Source organism: Penaeus chinensis, chromosome 20 (assembly GCF_019202785.1).
Source record: "Penaeus chinensis breed Huanghai No. 1 chromosome 20, ASM1920278v2, whole genome shotgun sequence".
Classification (NCBI taxonomy): domain Eukaryota; kingdom Metazoa; phylum Arthropoda; class Malacostraca; order Decapoda; family Penaeidae; genus Penaeus; species Penaeus chinensis.
The window spans coordinates 13,856,593-13,874,092 of record NC_061838.1 but is presented as its reverse complement, the minus strand read 5'-3'; the positions used below and the strand labels follow the sequence as shown (position 1 = coordinate 13,874,092).

The 17,500-nt window shown below is 39.4% G+C and overlaps 1 protein-coding gene across 1 annotated transcript in view; it reads left to right on the top strand.

The window, feature by feature from the left end:
- The window catches only part of LOC125036259, a 115,207-nt gene extending 98,635 nt beyond the window's left edge, over positions 1–16,572 (top strand). The window contains exons 6-12 of the mRNA XM_047628739.1: positions 8,666–8,864; positions 9,098–9,151; positions 10,953–11,054; positions 11,208–12,964; positions 13,180–13,324; positions 13,526–13,744; positions 14,364–16,572. Coding sequence (XP_047484695.1) covers positions 8,666–8,864; positions 9,098–9,151; positions 10,953–11,054; positions 11,208–12,964; positions 13,180–13,324; positions 13,526–13,744; positions 14,364–15,638 — 3,751 coding nt within the window. The 3' untranslated portion in view covers positions 15,639–16,572. The remainder of the gene's footprint in view (positions 1–8,665; positions 8,865–9,097; positions 9,152–10,952; positions 11,055–11,207; positions 12,965–13,179; positions 13,325–13,525; positions 13,745–14,363) is intronic.
- The last annotated feature ends 928 nt before the right edge of the window (positions 16,573–17,500 follow it).

Below are 17,500 nucleotides of genomic sequence, written 5' to 3'. Positions count from 1 at the left end.
CTTCTCACTCTCCTTGTTTTTCACAACCATCTTCTCTCATCTCTCTCTCTCTTCTCCTCTGTTTCTCTCTCTGTTTTTCACTCTCTCTTCCTCCTCAAAAGACATGAAAATCTTGATAAATGATTTGGGTATATCACATGAAAGTAATCTATAATTCTAGAAAATAAATCTAAAGAAATCTAAAAAATAATAAACTACTCTGCTAGTTGAAGATGAAGTTTGTAAAAAATAATTTCATAGTTGCAAATAGAGAATATTAATGGTTAAAAGAAGAGTGGGGGGGAGGTTATTGTTATTGAGGGGGGGGGGGGGGTTTTTGAATTGTAGTTGTGTGTGTAGAGAGTGGAATTGTGAATTGTTTAAGGGTGTTGGGTTTGTTGTGGGAGAGATTGATGAAGAGGAGAGAGATGATTGATAGAGGAGTGAGTTAAGATAGATTTGAGAATGGGGGGAAGTGGAGAAGTTAGTAGAGAGAGGGAGAGAGAGTGTGAGTGAGTGAGTGTAGTGTTATGGTGTATAGTAGTTGTGCTGCGCGATCTAAGAATTGGGATACTAAAGGAATATATTAAGGGGGAGCTGAAGTGCTAAAGGGGAGAGATTTTGTTATTTTATTATGTGTTGGAATTAGAGATAATGAGTATAATATGAATGGCTCGATGAAATGGAGAATAATTCTAGGATTGCAGAAGAAAAGAGAAGATGAAGGTAGTGTGAGGTTTTTTTTTTGATTAAATAGAGATATTGGGGTGAGAGTGTGAGTAGTGAGTGAGGTGTTGGTTTGGTGGGGTTGTGGAGAATGATGTTTTGTTTAGTTTTTTGGTATAAGGGGTTTTTTTTTTTAGGGTGTATCTGTCTCTGTCTATGAAGTGTGAGTGAGAGATAGTAGAGAGAGAATGAGAAAAGAGATTTGATAAATTAGGGATTATGACAAGATAAAAGAGATAATAAGACTTAGAAAATTGTATCTTGGAGAGAGAATATCTATATATAGAGATGCTCGAAAATAATATAAAAAAAATAAGAAGAAATGAGCGACACACAAAATTCAGAGTAAAAGCGCGTCGGCTTCCTAGGGACATATTTGGATATTAGATCTCCTCTCTTTCACACTACTTGGGAAGACGATCGCTATCTCTCCTTTATGTTGAAAAAAGCGTGAGCGATTTATGATGATATAATATACCAAGACTGCTTGCAAAGATAATGCGAGAATACAGGGAGGGGGGGTATTTCGGTAGTGATCGGGGCGGGTGGAGGTATATATCTGTTTACTAAGCGCACTAACTATATCTATCATCCAACCACACACCAACACACACACCCACTCACACACTACACCACCACCTAACCACACCCACCCCACCCCCCCACCCACCCCCCTACCCCCCCACACACCCCACCCCCACCCCACCCCCCCTACCCCCCCAACCACCCCCCCCCCCAACACCCCCCCCCCCCCCCGCCCCCCCACCCCCCTCCCACCCACCCACCCCCCACTCCCCCCCCTCCCCACCACCCCCGCCCCCCCCCCCCCCCACCACCTCCCCCCCCCCACCCCCCCCCCTCCATCCACCTGACACACAGTAAACACTAACACACCACACACACCATAATACACACGCACACTACTACACAACCACACACTAAACACACACACACACACACCAACCACCTCTCTCTCTGTTTCTTCTCATCTCTCTCTCATCTCTCATCTGTTTCTTCTCTCACTCTCTCTCGTTCATCATGTTTTTCTTCGAGTCACAGTAGTCTCTCTCATCTCTTCTCACATTCTGTTTCTCTCTCCTCTCTCTCATAAAAATCAATCCGTTCTGATTTCTCTTAATCTCTCTATCTCTCCTGTTTCTCTCCTCTCACGTCTCTCATCATCCTCTCGCTATCTGACTCTCTCTCAGTTTCTCTCTCTCCTGCACCTAATTCCATTTATGATTCTCTCGATGTTTAACTCGTCTCTCCATAATCTCTCTGTTTATCTCTTCTCTCGTCTTCTCTCTGTTTCTCTCTCGTCTCGTCCACTGTTTCACTCTCTCCTCTCCTCTCTGTTTACCCTCTCACCCTTCTCTCTCTCTCTCTCGTCTTCACAGTCTCTCTCCTCGACCTCTTCTCTCTCTCTGTTTATTCCTTCTCTCTCCTCGCTAACATGTCGTCTCTCTCTGCACTCGTCTCTCTCCTCCCTCTCTCTCCCACAAGCCTCCTTCTCTCCCGGGCTTCCTCCCATCTCCTCTCAGACTCCTCTCGTCAGTTTTTCACTCTCTCTCTCTCTCTCTGTATCTCTCTCTCTCTCTCTCATCTGTTTCGTCTCCTCTCACTCATCTGCGCTGTTTCTCTCTCGTCTCACTCTCTTCATGTAATCTTCTCCTCATCCTCCTCATCATCTGCCTCTTCTTCTCTCTCTCATCATCTGTTTCTTTCCTTTCTCTCTCATCTCAGTCTCTCATCCTCTCTGTTTCTCTCTCTCCTACCCCATAGAACCCATCCCTTCCCCCCCCTCAGAACCACTTTCCTCACCCGTCGTCCCACCCTTGCTCACCCTCTCCCTCTCCCAAAAGCACCTCTCCCTTACCTCCTACCTCCACCCTCTCGAGAAACCTCATTCCCTCAATACCTCTCCCTTGTCCCTCTTGCCCTCGTTCCCTCTCCCCACTCTTCCCCCTCCTTAACCCCTTCCCTGCCTTCCCTCCCTCCTTCCCTCCCCTCTCCCTCCCATCCCTCCCTCCTTCCCTCCCTCTCCCTCCCATCCCTCCCTCCTTCCCTCCCTCTCCCTCCCATCCCTCTCCCTCCCTCCCTCTCCCTCTCCTCCTCTTCATTCCTTTAATGAATTCGTCCAAAAATTTACCTCCTTACTGTCCTTCCGTTGCCATTAGTCTTCCTCACAATATAATCAGAAGAGTAGATAAGCGGATATTTTCGGAAATGAGCTGGTCCGCGTCACCTCCCTCAAGGCCCGATGATAAATCTTCATTGTTAGAAAGGCTGGTGAAATTATAGCTGAATTGAAAGAACAGGGTAACTACTGTATAGCAACTACACCACTGTCGGCTGTAGCAGTACGAGGGGTGGGGTGGGGGGGCGGGGGGAAGAGTCGGCATAAATTGGTAATTTACTAAAGCCGACCTTGTTTCTGACGATGTCTAGGTCACAGAGGTCGAGTTAAATGTGTGTTGGTGGAGTGTGCGGTAAAAACTAGCTAAGGACATCTTATTATAAACTCTGCGTCATAGCACGCTCATTGATATCCTCAATCTTATCAGTGGTGACACATGATGCAACATACGGCTTGATTATTTCTGATGTTACAGGTTTATGCACCTGATGCCAATACATTCACTTTATTTTTATGATTTTATTCCCTTGTGTCAGAAAACAGTTGAAGTAGAGGAAAAGTAATTAAATAAAAAGAAGGTTGGGAATAAATTACGCGTCAAGCGAATGGAATGTTAATGCAAAATATCGGAAGAGAACACGGCGAACGCGTAAAGAACGTGTATCGGCAGCCGACCCAGACAGTCGCTAAATGCGCTGTTGTGGCATTTTGTGTTTGGCAGTGACAGTGTAACAGCGTTAACGTAAGTTATTTTGTTCAGTTTTTGTTATTTTGTTCACATTATTATCATAATTAATTTGAACTTCTGTATGGGAAAAGGTTAGAGTTCAGGCCAATGAAATTATATTACAGATTTATAGTCATAAAATGTTATCATTATTCATTATTATTAATTTTTGGTCATGGAGAACCTCAACCCCTTACTCATGATACTCTGATTAACATTACACCAATTCCAAGCCGATTTTGGATCTGCTGTCCATGTTATTTTACTTTACTTGAGAATTTAGACAGTTTTGTCCGTCAACGTTAGATACGAGAGCCGAGAAAGTAAAACCGTCTTTGCTTGAATTTCATGACGAGTTTCGTTTAATAATGATACTAATATTTGACATTTATTATGCGACCTCTTCCACTTTTGGCGGAAGTATATTAGGCTCGGAGTACTATTTATTGTACTGTGTTGTGCAAATTTTGGTCCGAACAAGAGACAACTCGATTCCACAAAACTAAATTTACTGTTATGTTGATAAAGCATAATGTTCTGAAGCCGAGACAGCATGCGTGAGGCATTAGAGTATATTTGTAGGCAGCGTCGGTTGCACGATCCTCTCTCACTCCATGATTTAGAATTAGCATTTGGGGTTTAATATAATACGTTAGCTATCGTATTGAGACGCAGGTCTGAAGTGAGGCGCAGGAGAGGCCGGGCTATGAAAGGCCTCCTTCACAGTGATGAACTAACCTTGAGACGTTTCGCTTTCCTTAAAACTGATTTCAGCTGAACCTTTATTTTTTCTTGATTATCTCTCCCTTTTGCCTACAGTTTCAATGAGACTAAAAGGCCGTTTAAAATAACGAAAACAAGTCACACTAAACCCACACAATATGGCATGGATTTTATATTAAAGCCATTTAGAATATTACCATCTTGATGCATACGTGCTTATAGAGACGAATGAAATATTCAATGTGTGAGAGTTAATTATTGTTTTGTTTTAATAATTTCATACATTACTACCATGATTCCAGCACTGCATAAAAAAATAAAAAAAAAATAAAAAAAACGTCGGACATAAGACATTTATTTTACATGGGCGTTTTTATAGATCGTAGCCATAGTCATTTTCCACGAAATACAAAAACGGTCTGTTGTAATGCGGTAATCAGTATATTTACCGGCTTCGATCTATTTCTTTCCATATGATGACTGGATCCACCAGTGTGTGTGTGTGTGTGTGTGTGTGTGTGTGTGTGTGTGTGTGTGTGTGTGTGTGTGTGTGTGTGTGTGTGTGTGTGTTTATACTGTTGAATGTAAAATGTTCTTATATATTTAGTTAAATGACCCGAACAAATAAGCGAAATGCGTAACAATATACAAAATTTATTACTTGTGTTACTGTGTTGATACAAGATTTATTGATAATGAGACAACAGTTTGGAAATCAACCTGGATTCCATTGTCAGTAAATCTGTTGGGTCTACATGTCATGTTTTGTAGGTGTTATAAGCAACTTTATATCCATCATGCAAAGTTTAGGCTTCTTACGCATAGGCCTTACTTTTGACTGTCCCAATACCCCCCCCCAAAAAGAACTTAATGTAATTTTTAATGTATGGCATATTTCGAAAAAAAACTGTTTTTGTAATCGAATTAAACCAGGATTTCATTAGGTATTTGGGGGAAGCGTTACATAGTAAACCACAAAGTTATTCCTTTATTAGCTATTTTTTACGAGTTATTATTATTATTATTGTATCGTTGTTGTTGTGTTATCGTTATTGCTATCATCATTTTTTATATTAAGTTGCTTTACGTTGAGCAATAAAAGAAAAAAGTGCTCACTGTTTCATCTGAAAGCCAACTTTAATTAAAAATGCGGCAATTTTACGCAATGTGTGTGTGTGTGTGTGTGTGTGTGTGTGTGTGTGTGTGTGTGTGTGTGTGTGTGTGTGTGTGTGTGTGTGTGTGTGTGTGTGTGTGTGTGTGTTTTGCTTGCTCCCTCGCGTTTGCCTGTGTCTGTGCCCATCTATCTATTTGTCTGTCTGTCTGTGTTACGTACCCTTTGATGCCACGTGCCCCTTACACAACCATCGGTGAGCCACGTGAGCGCCCCGCAGGAACGCGCGAGTCCCCCCTCGAAAGCGGTTCTCTCTCCGACCCGTTTTCTTCGCCGGCGTGAGTAGCGGCCATTGATCGTGTTCGGCGATTTCGCTTGCAGGCTGTGCTCTTCGATTGTGATGATTTCAGGTAATTTGGTTGCGATTGTGATGTTCTCGCGTTAGGCCTGCACTCGTGAGCATACATACCATCAGTTCGTACAGAGGAAACGGGAAAAGGGTCCGTGAAATCTCCGGGAAAAGTGTGTTTTGTAACGCATCGGGCGTCAGAGGAGCGCCATGTGTCTCCTTTTGCATTTTGAGGCATTCCTGGCCGCCTGCACGCCTCCCCGGGTCGGTGCTTGACCCTTCTCATTGCAGATGAAAGGGCAATAGGGGAATTCGTGAGGAAGCCCAAAATTTGTTAGTTTTTATCAAGGTTGTGTAGTCCACTTGTTACGAGAAAATGTAGAAATTTCGTATTTATTTCATTTAGTATCTACAGGAATTTCAGATAAGTCTGTAAAAAAAAAAAATGCTATGAAATTGGTTTATTTAGGTTTGGAGATTGGCGAATTCCAGGTCTGGATAGGATTCGAAAGTGTGATTTGCAAGATTAGAAATCGCTACAACAGCATATGTTGCAAACTCATTGGAGAAAAATTTACCTGAGTTGATGTCTGTATATTATCATTGGTTTTGGTAGACTTTATTTTGGAAAGTAGATTTTATTATTTACAATTAATGTAGATAAATTGATCAAGCTTGTTTATGCCAGTAACCCATTAGTGGAAAGGGAATTCCTCAGAATTCTTTAAAAAAATGCAAGGCGTTGTTACATTTATTTTTCGTAATATTTATTTTTCATTATTCATTTTTTCCATTGTTTTGAAAAAAAATTTGGTTTCTTTTTTTCCCTCATTATCCCTACAATTTGTGGTCTTTATCCGCATTTCTTCCATCTTTTCCTCTAACTTCTCTTTCTTCCTTCCTTCCTTCCCTTTCCTCCCTTCCTCTCTTCCTTCCCTCCCTCCTTCCTTCCTTCCTTCCTTCCTTCCTTCCTTCCTTCCTTCCCTCTTTCCCTCCTTCCCTCCATCCCATTCCTCCCTTCCTCTCCTTTCTTCCCTTTCCTCCCTTTTTTCCGTCCTCTCCTCTCCTTTCCTCCCTTCTTTCCTCCCTTCCTTCCTTCCTTCCCTTTCCTCCCTTCCTTCCTTCCCTTTCCTCCCTTCCTTCCTTTCCTTTCCTCCCTTCTTTCCTTCCCTCCATTTCCTCCCTTAGTTCCTTCCTTCCCTTTCCTTCCCTCCTTCCTTCCTTCCTTCCTTCCTTCCTTCCCTTTCCTTTCCTCCCTTCCTTCCCTTTCCTCCCTTCCTTCCCTTTCCTCCCTTCCTTCCTTCCTTCCCTTTCCTCCCTTCTTTCCTTCCCTCCATTTCCTTCCTTCCTTCCTTCCTTCCTTCCTTCCTTCCCTTTCCTCCCTTCCTTCCCTTTCCTCCCTTCCTTCCTTCCTTCCCTTTCCTCCCTTCCTTCCCTTTCCTCCCTTCTTTCCTTCCCTCCATTTCCTCCCTTAGTTCCTTCCCTCCATTTCCTCCCTTAGTTCCTTCCTTCCCTTTCCTTCCTTCCTTCCCTTACCTCCCTTCTTTCCTTCCCTCCATTTCCTCCCTTAGTTCCTTCCCTCCATTTCCTCCCTTAGTTCCTTCCTTCTCGTTCCTTCCCTTTCCTCCCTTCCTTCCTCTCCTCTCCTTTCCTCCCCCCACCCTCTCCCACCCTTATATTGGTGGTTTTCTATCCATATTTGCTTAAAAATTGCTTTGATTTGTGATTGAAGGCTTTTAAAGTCCGGCCAAACACAAATGGTACAAGTTTAGTATTGGACACAGATGTCTTCTAAACATTTACCATCAGTTTTTAAGAATATGTTGATCAAGTCTTTAGATTTTATTTATTATTACTGAACTGAATTTGTTAACAACATGGTTAAGGGCTTAGTCATGCAACAATATAGGAAGCGGTAGATGTTTAAGGGAGGTGTTTTTCACTGATGAAATTCAATTTGTACATCCAGTATTTTTGAGGTCATCAAAGTTGAATTAGTAATCAAAGTAGAACACAGATCCTCATTTATTAGGAACTCATTCATCAGCATTTGACACTGGAATTGAATGATTAAACAATGACAGTTCATGATGCCATACTGTGCATGGACAAATAATAATCAGTTCTCAGTGGCAGCTGTAAAAGATCAAGATTGGCAATTTTGAGGATTGATGCTTATAGTGATGACACTTAGATCCAGATTCTTTACTGACCACACTTGCCTCAAAATATGGGCTTTAGACTTTCTTTGCCACTCTGCAAAGTGTACAACTTGTAGGTTGGGCGCACACAAGTGTTCATGTGCGGCGACAAGACCGTATCTTCCCCTTTTGGCAAATGTTTATACCATTATGTTCAAATTATCAAAATCCTGTTAAAGAATATATACATTGTTAACCCAATGCCAACGGGCATGACGTGTACGCACGTGCTATACCCACTGTGAATACTTGTTTGATTGTTTTTACACATAGATGGATACACTTGTACTAAGTCACTAATGAACCAGTTATGAGTACTGCCTGTCTCGACCGTTTACCCTTTTCTTTGATTTACGAAATATTTTACATTATCTTATTTTGCTGTTACTAATGTTAATAAACATTATAATAATGATAATGTTTATAATAAGAATAACACCATCAATATTCATAGCACTAGTAAAAATAAGTTTTCCCGCCATTTTAAATCGGGTAAGGTCACAAGGTCTACTAATTGACTCCTTTATGGCTAAGCACTAGCAGAGCCACCAATGGGCAGACATTTTACAAAAAAATATAGAAAATAGGCACAGCATTTTCCCCGGCGGCATTGTGTTAATAGTGTTAATGGTAGCTGGCATTGATTTTATTTGCAAATTGATTTGTCTTTCTCCTTTATCTTTATTAATACTTTTATTTTTCTACTTTTCAGGATGGCGAACAGTGAGCAAGTCACTCCAAGGCGGACGACCCCCCCTCGGTACACCCCCCCCAGGAACTCCGGTGCAGGGACCCCAAGCAGCGTGGGCACACCAAGGCACATGTCGGCTAAGAAACCCTTGCCAGTGTTTAACTCCTACATGAGTCTTTTCCAAGTTCAGGAGAAACTCAAGAAAGGAGAAGTTATTGAGGTGAGATGTAACAGCAAATTGATTTGATTTTTAGATGATAATGATTTCATATGACAAAGTCTATAGATATCCGTTAGTCTGTTTGATGTTGATAAAAAGAAATTTCTGATTTACCATTTATAGATATAATATTGAAGAATGCTAAATTCCTTATTTTACAGCAATTTTGAATTATCTTTTTTTCTTCTTCCATGATGTAACATATAGGTAACCTTTTCAATCCTCCATTTCAGGGTGTTTTGAGAATCAACCCAAAGAATTACGAAGATGCGTATATCAGCGCACCGGTAATTCTCGGTATCAACCGTTTCATTCTTGTTTGGCCGTTTTTATCCAGTTCTTACTTACCTCAGCTTTGTAGACTTAAGTCCTAAATGTTTTTTGTTTGTTTTTTTGCAGTTCAAAAAGTCAATGGAAGAATTTAAATTTTTATTCCAGTGATGGTAGTTTATATAGAATGTATCGAGAAAGACCACATTATCAGTCACTCAAAAATATAGTATGAGCCAAGGTCTTTCTTTATAAAAGAAAACTGTTACTGGAAGGTTATTTGTTTTATGATAATGATATTCACTTGAAAGGAAGATATTGGTGATCACTTTTTTCAGTTTTTTTTATAGTTTTCGATAAGGGTTAGTCACAGCATGTATCTATTTAGATGTAATAGATAATTGGTTGATTTGTAAGCAACCTTCCCCCCCCCCCCTCTCTCTCTCTCTCTCTCTCTCTCTCTTTCTCTCTCTCTCTCTCTCTCTCTCTCTCTCTCTCTCTCTCTCTCTCTCTCTCTCTCTCTCTCTCTCTCTCTCCCCTCCCCCTCCCCCTCCCCCTCCCCCTCCCCCCCCTCCTCCTCCTCCCTCCTCTCTCTTGTAGAGTCACATTTGGCAGTTAGAAAAAGGAAGGCACTATTCACATTGAAATACAAACTAAATTTAAGAAGATAAATATTACTCTATTAAAATGTGTACTGTTTTTGTTTTTTTGTCAATTTCTTATTCATGAAAGATTAATAGAACCAGTTTTGTGAAAATGAATCTACATAAATATGATTAATATAAATCTAAATGTATATAGATAGGCAGTCATGGCATTATATGCAACCAAACATGTATATGCATACGGAAGTATTTTATTTTGAAAAAGAAAATTCTGAATAGTATAATTTCATTTTTATCGGCATGTAAGTATAAGTTTTATTTTGTAAGATTCACTCGCACAGTCACCCAGGCATGCATTTCCTCCCTAAAGGTTACTCCTGGTTATTCATCACACATACGTCATTTAAGGAAGCACTTCAAAGACTTTCTTAGGTTATATGGGTTTCCCTCACTATTTGAAAGTGGAGCTTTGGCACGTTGGCTTAACGTGAAGGAACAGATACCATTAATCTATATGAACAATATTTTTGGTCATTCATAGTTTGTATCTTAAATCATAGGCAGAACACGCAAGAATATCCTCCTGATGACTTGTTGAAATTAGGTGCTTTGAAGTTCAAAATGCACAAAATCTATTCCAGCACAATCTATTGTTATGGCTTCGAACAGATTAGTCATTTTCTTTATCTTCAGTATCTTATCTTAATTCAAGATCATTGCCAAGCATTAATTTTCTTTTTGCCTTTTCTATCAAAATGAAAATTCTCTTGAAATTCCTTCATTTTGCACAAACTGGCACTAATGTAGGTCGTATGTCAGAGAGAAGTGGTCTGAAGTGAAATTTTGAAAAGTAGGAATACCTGTTGCAGTGATTCCCCCCCACCCCCCTCCCCATCAGGTTCTATTTGTATTTTATTTAAGCATTTATTTAATTATTTAAGTATGAATATATTTCCAGTGGTTTTCAAACCAAGCTGTCATAAAATTGGCAGAGAATGGTATACTCATACCAGTGTTTCTTAAAATGTAGAGCAAGGGAAAACAAATGCATAGAATCTAAAATTTAGTGTATAACAGTGACAAGATATAGATATGATTATAGTGATATTACTGTTATTTAGTAGTTTGCAGGTGTAGAGTTAGGACTAGATTTTAGGTAGCATTTATCATAGTTTTAGGAAGGAACACAATCTATATTTTACACCTTTCACAGGACGGGGGGATGGACATCTATATTGGCGGGGTACGTGACCGGAACGCTGCTCTGCACGGAGATGTGGTCGTGGTGGAAATTAAACCCATTGACCAGTGGAAGGTAAGGCTATTACTTAGGAAAATAAAAAAAACATAGCAAATTAATATTCACTGTTAAAGAAAAATTATGCTGTTCACTGTGTCTGTTATTATGGATATGTTTTCAGTATTTAATATTTACCCTGATTATTAATATTATAATTTTTCTTTGCAGGTGCTTTATGATCAATTAGACCAATATTTAGACGACCGTATTGATGAAAGAATTATTGTATATAGTCCGCTGGAGTCCAATATAACTGCTTCAGTTGCTGACGCTGCTTCCTCCTATAACCCCTTATCTAACAACACTAATAAACAACAAAGTACTAAGAAGAAAGAGAAAACTAGAAATGATTCTGATAGTGTATATGTTGTAGAAAGTTTAGGAAGTATTATTCAGTGTGACAGTGATGTGGTTGTGGAAGAGGAGGATGAAGATGAGAGAGAAGAACAAGAAAAGAATGCTGGTAATAAGAAGAAAAAGAGGAGGAGGAAAGGAAAGCCAAGTAAAACACAGGATGCCAGTCATCCAAATAAAGTCTGTACAGCTTCTGAAGATGGCACTCAAGAGAAAACAGATGAAGAGAGCTGTAAAGAGGACAACCAGGAATTGGTGATTGTGCTGCAGACTGAACCAGTCAAGGTTGCTGATGAGCTTGTCCTCCTGTCATGCCCAACACTTGAGGAGGCCAAGCAGGTTCCTCAGGAAGATGACTTTGATAGTTTCAAGGAAGGAGTGAAGGGTGTTGTAGTTCCTCCAGATCAACTGAGTGAATGTGATTTCACTGATGATGAAAGTGGATGCAGTGAAATCCTGGACTACAGCCAGATGAGGGAGGATCAGAGCTTCATGCAAGCACAGTGGGAAGCCTACAAGAAGGAATTTCATCAGAAGCAAAAGGAAGAATCACAAGAAGATCACAAGAAATCTGAGGCAGAAAAAGAAAAGGATTCTGGTGTACTGGTTAAGAAGTGTTTTGAAACATCAGCTTTAAAGCAAGAGATAGCTCTTGGCTTTCCTGAAGGATTTGTGAAAGAGGAGAATATAGATGACTGTAAGAATCTGGATAGCAAGCCAGAAATGGTTATAGGGAAGAAAGTGTCGAGTGCCAATGATGTAAATATTGTAAAAAAGGAGGAAAAATGTATGAATACTTTTGAAAAGGATGAAGCAAAAGAAAACACAGAAACCACTCAGGGTGCTTGTGGAAAGCAAAATAAGAAGAAAAATAGGAAGAAGAAAAAGAAAAAAGAGACAGTGGATCAATTACAGCGTGAGGTTGAAGAGAAGGTCAAATCTTTAGGACTAGATGACGTCAGGGGAACAGCAGAAAGTAACAACCAGATACAAGACTATCAAAACCAAACCTCAGTAGCTAAAAATAAAAAGCCCACTGCACCTGTCCAGACGGTCTCTTCACAAGGGGACAAAAACTTTGGAAAGAGGAGGGATGAAGGTAAACATCAAGTGAATGAACAAAAGTGGCCCAATAATGCAGTGCAAAATAAATATTTAAGAGGGAGGTCTGGTGGTCAGCAAAGAGTATCTCAACGAGCAACAGCTGCAGAAGATCCAGAAATTAAGATGGCTGGAAATAGGCGAAGAATGTCAGAAAGAGTAGAAAGAACAGAGCCAAATGTATTCCAGATTCAACGCTTATCCAACTGGGAGTCATTTGTCCAACGAACTGCACATGTTATCCATATTTTAGAGATGAAACACACTCGAGCTGCAACAGGTATCTTAAAGTTGTTTACTGATAAGAACCCAAACTATGCTCTTTTCTCACCAACTGACAACCGAGTCCCACGGATGAAAATACCAATGTTCCATTGTCCTCCAGACTTCATGGCAAGAAACCAGGACTACCTGGCCAGAATATTCTTAGCAAGGATAACTCAGTGGAAAGAACCAAAATTTGCCCTAGGGTAAGTAGTGTTTATTTTTGATGTAGGAGTTTCCATCTTATTCATCTTATTTTTGTTACTTTATGATCATTTATTTATTATTATTTTTTATATGGATTCTCATTATAATGCAATAATTTTTTTCTTGTTATTACTGGTATTTAGTACTAGTCCTCAGGATAGGTAAGAATTTGAAATTAAAATATTCTTAAAAATCCTCTTACTATCCCTAACAGAGAACTTGTGCGAGATGTGGGAGCTGTTGGAGACATTGAAGCTGAGACTGAAGCTTTCTTACAGGAATATGGCATTGATCACAGAGAATTTCCTGAGGAGGTCACGAAACACTTGCCACAGTTGCCATGGTCTATTCCTGCTGAGGTCAGTCTGAACCTGTATTAATTGAGTTAGTAGATTATTATTATTATTATTATTTTCTTCCTCTTCTTCTGATTTAAAGAGACTATTTATGTAGAAGGCAGAAGCAAGGCATTAGTATTTTTGTGTTGGCAAATTAACACTGACACAACATTTATATATGCACAACTTTGATAAAGATTGTAATGTCATTTCTCTAAACAGGAGATAGCTGCTCGGACAGACTTACGAAATCAATGCATCTTCACCATCGACCCTTCAACAGCAAGGGACCTTGATGATGCTGTATCATGTGTTCCTCTAGAGAATGGGAACTTCCGAGTGGGAGTCCACATTGCAGATGTTAGTTACTTCATCCCAGAACAATCATCGTTGGACATAATGGCGTCGCAAAGAGCCACAAGTATCTACCTCACTGAGAAAGTAAGTGAATTTGGTAAATGTTCTGGAGTTTAGAAGTAAAGATTTATAGTTTTTATGGATTGAGTAAATTAATTTAACCCAATGGCGACGGGTCACGCCTATAGGCGTCATAACAATACGCTCGAAATGTGGCGTGTGGCTGTCCGCCGCCGCGGCGCGCCCAAGCGCCCGGAGGCAATGATTCGGCTTGATGTACCGAATTCACGCACTCAAAGTCGGCGCAATGCGGTTCGCCAGAGCATAGAGTTTTTTTTAGTTTTCTATACCCGTTGCCAATGGGTTAAAAGAAAAAAATGGTTCTTCTCGTGTATTCTAGTTCTTATTTAAAGAAAAACTTTTAGCAGTGCTCAGATTCCTGATACATTAAGTTAGTATCAGTATCAGAAGATATTCTGTTCTTTATGAAAGAGGAGTTACCTCCATTATTTTACCAGTGTTGAGGTAGTTTGAAATTGAAAAGAAAAGGATGTTCTATTATTTCATTCTTAGATCTAAAATTTTTAATAATAACCTGTAAAATAAATTGTGTGGATGCTTAGTTGAGGGAGTTTTCAAAATTCGTTAGGCTACCCAGCAGTAGTCTTCCACGTTTTACTAAACCTCTGTTTTTGTTTTGCAGGTGATCCCTATGTTGCCGGAGGTCTTGTGTCAAAACCTCTGCTCACTGAACCCAGGTGAAGACCGCCTGGCAGTTTCAGTGATATGGGAACTTACACCAGATGGCAAGATTTTAGGGGAATGGTTTGGTCGCACTGTCATCCATTCATGTGTTAAGTTGGCTTATGAACATGCGCAAAGTATGATTGAGGAGCCACATCGACAGTGGACCAAGGAGGAGATTCCAGAGGTATTTTGTGGCTATTCAACCAGGGACATCAGCAAAGTAGTTAACAACTTACAGTCATTAGCTGTGAAGTTGAGAGAAAGAAGGTTCAAGAATGGTGCCCTACGTTTAGATCAAGTGAAGATTTCTTTTAATCTTGATTGGGAAACAAAAATGCCCAATGGCTTTTATACACAGGAATTAAAGGAGAGTAATAGACTCATAGAAGAGTTTATGTTGCTCGCAAATATCACAGTTGCTCACAAGACTTATGAAGTCTTTCCTGATGTAGCATTGTTGAGACGTCATCCACCTCCAATTTCAAATCCCATGAAGAATGTGGTTGACAGTCTTGCAGCAATGGGTATTATCTTGGACCCTACATCTTCAGGATCTCTGTTCGACTCGATTAATAAGTATGTTGGAAAGGATAAGTATAGTACTGCACGGCTACAAGTTATAACATCTATGTGCAGTAAACCAATGCAGTTTGCAAGATATTTTTGCACTGGGGTGCTTGGTGATGAAAGACTCTTTCATCATTATGCTCTGAATGTTCCCCTTTACACACATTTTACATCTCCTATCCGTCGGTATGCAGATTTGATTGTTCACCGTTTGCTGGCAGCTGTAATTGATCCAGCTAGGTGCCGAAAACCAGAAATAGCCATGAAAGCCGTAAACAAGAAAGCTGAGCATTGCAATGACAGGAAACAGACTGCAAAGACTTTGCAGGAAATAAGTAGTGAATTGTACATGGCCCTTTTCATCAAACGGGCTGGAGAGATGGTGGAGGAAGGCATGGTGATGGCTATTTTAGATCATAGCTTTGATGTTTTGGTATTAAACATTGGAATGGTAAAGAGAGTTTACACAGACAAGCTTCCACTTCTGAACATAAAACATGTCAAGTCAAAAGGAAAAAGTTCATTAACCTTGTACTGGGGAGCAGATGAACATGGGAAGACGACGGAGCAAAAACTTACTCTGTTTAGCTTAGTCACAGTCACCCTTACGCCTGTTGACAGTAATGCACTTAAGTTCAATGCGGTTTTAGTAAGACCATCCTAGTGGTAATTTTACATTGGCATAGGGTCATGTTCTAAGGTTTTATTTTTTATTAGATTTATAATTGCTCTTGGTTTAAAAGATTTCAGAGGCAGTTTTATAGTGAGGACTAAACATTTTGTAATAGTTTTCAACTTGTTTGGATAGATCTGTTTTGGAAATTTAGATATAGGAATGCTTTTATACATTTCACACAAGGATTTTGTATTGTTGATATAAGTTTTAGCATCTTGTGCTGTTATTCAACAACGGGTGTAAAATGAATTCATGCCCTCCCCATGTAAACAAAGTACCTGAAGGCAGATTCATGTGCTGCTTAAAAACTAAGCACTTATTTAAAATGGTCGCAATGTTTGGCATGAATGTTCGGTATAATTGGGGTTTGGTTTTGATTTTATAGCAAATGATTCGTCAGGTGATATGCACTCCCACACCCTGTATGGGTATCTGTTGTTAGCACAAGATATGATGTTTTAATATGGCAGAGGTAGATAGGGAAAGAATAAGAGTTTAATATAAACTGTTTTACATTTTAGGAGCTCTACTACTTCTAACTACTGTATAACACATCAACCTTTTAGTGTCAAGACAATATACTCTGCTTTTAGCTCTTGTCAGAAGGTACTTGCCGACCTCAGGTTGTGTTGAGGAAAAGAATATATATTATATATTTTGCATTTACCTCTTGTTATTTAGTACAGCTATGGAAAGTGGCTGTGCTGTATGTGTTAACAGCATTATAGAAATATTTTCGGCAATAGTTGGAGAAAACCCCCCTTGTATACCGATAAATATGCTCGTGTCAGTTTCTCAAGGGATTTTCATCTTGCATTGTTAGAATATACAGTTATGCTGGACTCTTTCTTTTCATTTTTTGTGTTTCCATATAACAAAAAAATGTGATATTGCAACCTTTTTATAATAAAGTGGTCATGTCGATTGTGTTTTTTCTGCCTTTGTGTTGTGCACAAGAAATATTAAGAAAAAAAAGTTACTTTATCTTTGATGAAGATAATTTATGTCTTTTACTTCATACCATGATATTTATATTTAAAATGAGTAAAAAATAGAGTAGAGCAGGCCAGAAAAAGGTCTTTCAATTAAGTAACAACAGGAAGAGAATGCTAACAACCAAAAGGAAAAAAGTTAAATAGGTAATTGAAATCCTAATGAATTCCTTATCTCTGGCTTTGGATACAGTCGTAATGGTCATCTTATTACTGCTTTTATTTAAATGTTGATTATTTGTATACGTAGTTGATCACATGTTACTAGGAATCTGGACCTTGTGTGGAAAAACTTGCAAAGCTAAAAGTTTGTGTGTGTGCCTTACTATTCCTGTGCAACCTGCAGAAGTGGCGATTAGTCCAGAATAAACCTCTGAATTGATTGGCCTTGCCATCACATGCATACCCATGCAATATATGTGAAAATATAAGATGTTCCTAGATTTGCAAATTCACAGCCTAGTCTGTGTGAAAGCACTGAAAGAACGAAGATGAGCCGGGATTCAAACGGTTCCTTGGCCAACTCGTGAATGTGGTTTAGAGTAGAACAGGAAACATTGTTATTGAGAAAGTGCGTTTCTAAAACCCGTAAATGAGTGAGATATTTATGTCTGCTTTTAGGGTTTGTTTGGTAATTATTTTTTATAAGAGTATCTATAGGAGAATAAGTTCACTCGAGGCCAAAGGGTAAAATAAAGGGTCGGATAAGAAATTCATGTCTCCAGTTAATGATTTTCAACACTAGAAAAAATAGGACTTTTAATTCATGTATATTCTGTATTTGCTCAAATGGTTCAAAATAAGGAAAATGAGAACCGTTATTTTACATCCAGTGTCATACATTATTTGAATGTATAA